The following is a 5,689-nucleotide window of genomic DNA, read 5'->3' on the forward strand; positions in this document are numbered from 1 at the left end:
TTAAATAGTTATATAAAAATCATATTATATACTAATCCATCAATTTTAACCATATCCTAAACGTTTAAGTTGTTATAAAAAATTATATTAGTGTATTAATCCATCAATTTTAACCATCTCAAACGGTGGTAGAGAGAGAGAGTGTGTGTTACTCCATCTGTTTCACATTGTAAGTTGTTTTGACTATTTTCGTAGTTAAACTTTTTAAGGTAACTAAATTTATAGAAAAGATTAGCAATATTGACAATACCAAATTACTTTTATTAAATATAACATTGAACATATTTTGCTACTATATTTTTCTATAAAATTAGTTAAATCTAAAATTATTTGATTAAAAAAAAATGAAAGCGACTTAAAATATGATGAAACAGAGCGAGAGTATGTAGTGATCAGTGATGACCACTTAGTGCACCTTTGAATCGCAGGATTGAAAAAACGTAGGAATAGGAAAAATGTAGGATTTTGATATAAATGTAAGTGTAAAACAGAGGATTGCAAAGCGCAGGAATAACACAGGAATGACCGTTTGATTGAACCACAGGAATTGGATGAGAGATATAGGCTCAAAGGAAAGTTAGCAAGAGGTTGAAGCTTTTGCTAAATTTCCTCCAAAATCTCTATAGGATTGTCCATTCTATAGGAATTTCAAAAGATTAGATATGATTCAATCCTTTGTTTCAAAGGGCTTCATAAGAAATTTTTCTATAGGATTGAAATCCTTTAAATTTACTATGTTTTTCCTCCGGCCCTTAGCTTTTGTTAGGAGTAATTTTTTTTGTCCCGTCCCGTACACGTCTATCCAAATGGCCACGTTAATCTTCCACTCACCAACGCGGGAGCTACCCCCTGTGCCCCCATCCATGGATCCACCTGTCCACGCAGCTGAGCTTAACCACCGCAATAATTATGGTCCCCTCTCCTCGCCCAATCCCATCTCGCTCCGCATTAGGGCTCGCCTCTCGTTGGCTAGAGCGCGAGAGCCAGTAGCCGCAGCTGCAGCAAGCAGCAGCAGCAGCGAAGAGCCTGAGCCCCAGAGGAGGCGTGCACCGCCTCCGATTGGCCGGCCTCTCGGAGAGAGAGAGAGAGAGATCGATCGAGTCCTATTGGCCGCCGCCTCCGCGCCCTGGCTGCTCACTGGTCAGTACTAGCGGCTGCGGCCGCGCGTCTCCTTCTTCCTTCTTCCCCCCCTCTCCTCCTCCTCCTCCTCTTCCTCTTCTTAAGTCTTTTTATCCTCTTCCCTTTCCCTTGCTTGCTCTGCTGGATCCTGATTGGCGTTGCGGCCGTGTCTCTACTGTTGTTGTTGTTGTGTTTTTTTTTTCTTTTTTACCTTTTTTTGCCGCCTTGGTTTTGATGCGGAGTCTGGATGTTTCTACTTTTGGATGGGGTTTTTTTACCTTACCCGACCGAATTCGTGGGTGGATTGGATGCGGTTCATGGAAGGGAACGGGATCTTGGTCGGCTACTCGGATGGGGGGTTTGCCGGCCGGTTGGGATTTCGGGAACCGGATCGAGGAAGAGGCGGAGGAGAATTGATCCGCGGCGGCGGCGGCGGAGGAGGAGGAGAGAATATGTGGTGATTTTCATCTGAGCCCGGTTGCAGAAGTCCAACTGTATCGGAGAATCTTACTCGGTTCGTACTACAGTCCCCCACGCTGGTATTCAAGGAATCTTCTCTGGATGGACCAGTTCTTGGTTGGTCCCGGTTCTTTCATGTCCAGTTCCCCATGGTGGTTCAGTTGGCAGTTGTGCCCTAGTTGTTGTAGGAGTAATTGTCGGTGGCTTTAAATGGTTCATGCTCGTCAGTTCTTCCGAGCATTCCGAGGTGTGGAGGAAGGTCAAATCTTGCCATTCTATTCATTCCATTCTATCCCTGCTTCGTGCTGTCAGACTTCTGCTGCTGCTGCTGCATCAATAAATTTTCCTGGATCTCTTCTGCTCAGCTTCGTCTTCGTGCCTTTTTTCTTGCTGCAAACTGAAACTCTGCCTGAGCAGGTGAGCGAGCATGGAGTCGAGGCCGGGGGGAACCAACCTCGTGGAGACGAGGGGGCAGGGCGCGCTGCCGTCCGGCATACCGATCCAGCAGCCGTGGTGGACGACCTCCGCCGGGGTCGGGGCGGTGTCGCCCGCCGTCGTGGCGCCGGGGAGCGGTGCGGGGATCAGCCTGTCGGGCAGGGATGGCGGCGGCGACGACGCGGCAGAGGAGAGCAGCGATGACTCACGAAGATCAGGGGAGACCAAAGGTATTGTTCCTTTTCCTTTTTGGAGTGGTTGTAGGTGCTCGGCCCGGTTTTATCTCTGCAATTCGTGCTTGTTTTGGGAACAAATTGTGCTTGAGTTGAAAAAGGAGACTAATTCAGATGTTCCCAATTAGGAGTGCAAGAGTGTCCTCTTATGGAGGTTGGAATCGAAAGTAGGCCAACTTTTTGCGTGCTGGTTAAGTACGCTATGAGCATGGTAGAACTCTGAAGTCTTGGTCACCTCGTTAATCCTGAAACACTCGTAGGTGTATCGCTGATCTATCATGCATTAGCGTTGCATATGCAGTGGCTGTGGAGCCTGTCGTGTTGTGCTGATGTTGTACCATTTGTCACTACTCACTAGATCGTGTTCACTCTGTTGTAGCTGCACTTGCCTGGTTCTTTGCTTAAGTAATACCATCCTATATACACAGTCATGCTAAGAAAGAATGACTTAACTAGAGTAAATTCAGAAAAATGATGATGTATTTTAGTTGTTCTTATTATAGTATCTGACCTTTTTTTCGCAAAATTTTCTGATCCCTTCGTATGTATCCGCTAATCATAAAATAATTGTTGATTTTAGGAGTTCCATGCGAAGAGTTTTTTTTTTTTTTTTTTTTTTTTTTTTTTTTTTTTTTTTTTTTGCATTGGGTCAACGCCAAATGTAAAACATGCTACCTCATTTCAGTACGAACTAATATTGTTTGAATGCCAGATGGAAGCACTGGTCAAGAAAAGCATCATGCAACATCGCAGATGACTGCTTTGGCATCAGACTATTTAACACCATTTTCACAGCTGGAACTAAACCAACCAATTGTATGCATTCTTTCCTTGTTGAGTTTCTGTTTCTTATAGATCTTGTTGTGTCTGCAACTCGTGTATACTTTTCCCTGTCAATATGCTCATTTTCTCATGCTCATATCGGTCATTGTGCAGGCTTCGGCAGCATACCAGTACCCTGACTCTTACTATATGGGCATGGTTGGTCCCTATGGACCTCAAGCTATGGTACCTTTTTCCTTGCCAGTTTAAATTATCATAAATCGTCTCCTGCCTGGTATGCAATCCTTACTCTCTTGGAGTATGAGATGCAATTTTGGATCTGAAATATTGAAGAACTGCGGATATTGGAGCAGCTGTCTATCACTCTACCTTAGTGATTTCCCACAAAGGGCTGCTGAAATTGCAGCGCCCTATTTTAGCTTTTTTCTAGTTTTGTATAAACCATATTTTTTTAGACAGCTACTAGCATTTACATTAGGAAACACCAATAGCCAGAGGGATTAAGATCAAGAAGACAGACAGCAGGCATGGGCACAGAACTGCACAACTGATAGAGTAACAAGACCATGGATACACCTGAACCAAAAACGGACTTTGTGATTACCAGAAATTTGGTTGCTTTCGTAGTATATGGAAGCCTGAAAGATCTGAATGCTCAAATGTCTTTAGGTTGACTCCACCACTTTGGCTAGACTTAACGTGGTTTAACTTTTATAAAGGTTGAATATTTACTAAAACTGTCCTTAGAGAGTTGCTGAACTTTCTGCATTTTTGTTTCCTGCAGTCCGCACAGACTCATTTCCAGCTACCTGGATTAACTCACTCTCGTATGCCGTTGCCTCTTGAAATATCTGAGGAGCCTGTTTATGTAAATGCTAAGCAATATCATGGAATTTTAAGACGGAGGCAGTCACGTGCGAAGGCTGAACTTGAGAAAAAAGTTGTTAAATCAAGAAAGGTTAGTGAAGTTATATCTTGGTTCTCGCCTCCTGCTAATTCTGGAATTTCCTCCTCTAGATCGAGTGTTGAGTTTTCAGGATGATCCTTCCGTGTCCTGGTTGGATGTCTCCCATTTACTGAAGTGTAGAGCTCGATAATTTGTTAAGCACTGGCAGTGTTCTGTAGTGATAGCGGAATTTGGTGTTTGATATTGCAGCCCTATCTTCATGAGTCTCGTCATCAACATGCTATGCGAAGGGCAAGAGGAACGGGTGGACGCTTCCTGAACACAAAGAAAAATGAAGATGGTGCTCCCAGTGAGAAAGCCGAACCAAACAAAGGTAACAAAATTGCTTCACTTTGAGAGAAACAAGTGTCAGTAGGGGTATTTCCATTTCTGATGAACAGCTTTGTGTATCCAAAAGGAGAGCAGAACTCCGGGTATCGCCGGATCCCTCCTGACTTACAGCTCCTACAGAAGGAAACATGAAGTAGCGGCTCGAAACCTAGAACAGTGGCTTCTGTCCACCGGCATTCACTCTTGAGGGTGGATTCTTGCTCCAGAATTGTGCTGCCATCTTTCAAATGATCTTCATCGTGCAAAGTAATTATATGTACATTCCTCTGAATGATCTATGCACCAATTGTTGATCCTGGCAGGGTAATAATCTGGATGTATTGAGTCCATCACAGTGCGAATGTCACGGGTAGATCTGCTGTTTTCAGGCAATTCATTCTTGGCTTTCTATCCCACCCGTCGTTGTTGCAAGTTAAGCTAGCAGTACTTGTCTCAGTGTCCGTGAGACGTTTGTGTAAGATTAGGTTAAACTAGAAGTTGCTGTATTAAGTGTTTGTATTTCTAATATGAACCGTAACAAGGCCAGAGCAGAACTCGTTATACATACAAAAATTGATGGCCAGGTCAGTGTTACTGTATTATTATGCAATGGCAGAAGCTTGCATAAGGCGTGGTGCCACTCGTTGCTTTGCTGTATGTTTTTGAGTTTCATTCGATTTATTTTCACTGTTGAGTTTGTGGGTATATTTCTCTACGAGAAAATGCTTGGGAAGTGAGAACCGTGTATGGCATTGAAGTTGAAGTGGTAATTTTTGTTCAATACAAACGGCAATAAAAATAAGAGGAATTTAAAGATAAGCTTCGGCTTGTCAAAATGTTGAGTTGGTGAAACGAGTCCACATTAATCACGGGCGAACCGAGAGAGTCTTCATCGATCGGATTTTCATCCATGCATCCCACGATTGCATCAATCTTTCCTACTCCTCTCTCTCCGTTTCATGTTACGACACATTTTAGTCGTTTGACTAAGTTTATAAAAAAATATAATAATATTTATAATACTAAATTAGTTTTCTCAAATCAATTATTAAATATATTTTCATAATAAATTTATTTTGGATTGAAAACGTTAGTATTTTTTTTATAAACTTAATTAAACTTAAAGGAGTTTGACTCGTCTTATAATCTAAAACGGAAGGTGTAGCAGCTACTTATCCGTGCATTTTTCTTCCGCCAGATTACGTACATTCCCAGCCGCGCGCACGCGAGATGATACTACTAGACTGTACGTACGTGTTGCTCGTCGACGAGGTTCTTGTTCCTTTCTTTTCGTCTTCCGTGCACTACTTGTGTGTTCGCAACCTCACAGTCGTGAGGAGAAGCGATCGATGATCCCTGGAGATGAAGCTAGCTGCACATGGCG

General features: G+C 43.0%; 1 protein-coding gene across 4 annotated transcripts; it reads left to right on the forward strand.

Moving 5' to 3' along the window:
* The first annotated feature begins 920 nt into the window (after nt 1–920).
* LOC127767705 (nuclear transcription factor Y subunit A-9-like) lies at nt 921–4,962 on the forward strand. Of its 4 annotated transcripts, none has more exons than XM_052293129.1 (7): nt 921–1,140; nt 1,996–2,243; nt 2,959–3,062; nt 3,183–3,254; nt 3,814–3,987; nt 4,186–4,309; nt 4,394–4,962. In XM_052293129.1, exons 2-7 carry the CDS (start codon nt 2,006–2,008, stop codon nt 4,456–4,458), a joined length of 777 nt encoding a protein of 258 aa, XP_052149089.1. In that variant the 5' UTR covers nt 921–1,140; nt 1,996–2,005; the 3' UTR covers nt 4,459–4,962. The 4 variants fall into 4 exon arrangements, with proteins under 4 accessions (XP_052149089.1, XP_052149093.1, XP_052149091.1 ...); XM_052293131.1 differs by lacking the exon at nt 921–1,140 and adding an exon at nt 1,153–1,837; XM_052293132.1 differs by lacking the exon at nt 921–1,140 and adding an exon at nt 1,153–1,633.
* Nucleotides 4,963–5,689: the final 727 nt, after the last annotated feature.

This window comes from Oryza glaberrima, chromosome 3 (assembly GCF_000147395.1).
Source record: "Oryza glaberrima chromosome 3, OglaRS2, whole genome shotgun sequence".
Classification (NCBI taxonomy): Eukaryota; Viridiplantae; Streptophyta; class Magnoliopsida; order Poales; family Poaceae; genus Oryza; species Oryza glaberrima.

Excerpts from the sequence above, each read along its gene's own strand:
- LOC127767705 (XM_052293129.1), top strand. The coding sequence starts at position 2,006 with ATGGAGTCGAGGCCGGGGGGAACCAACCTCGTGGAGACGAGGGGGCAG. Across the intron at positions 2,244-2,958 it reads AAGATCAGGGGAGACCAAAG|ATGGAAGCACTGGTCAAGAA; the intron begins GTATTGTTCCTT and ends TTTGAATGCCAG. Across the intron at positions 3,063-3,182 it reads TGGAACTAAACCAACCAATT|GCTTCGGCAGCATACCAGTA; the intron begins GTATGCATTCTT and ends GTCATTGTGCAG.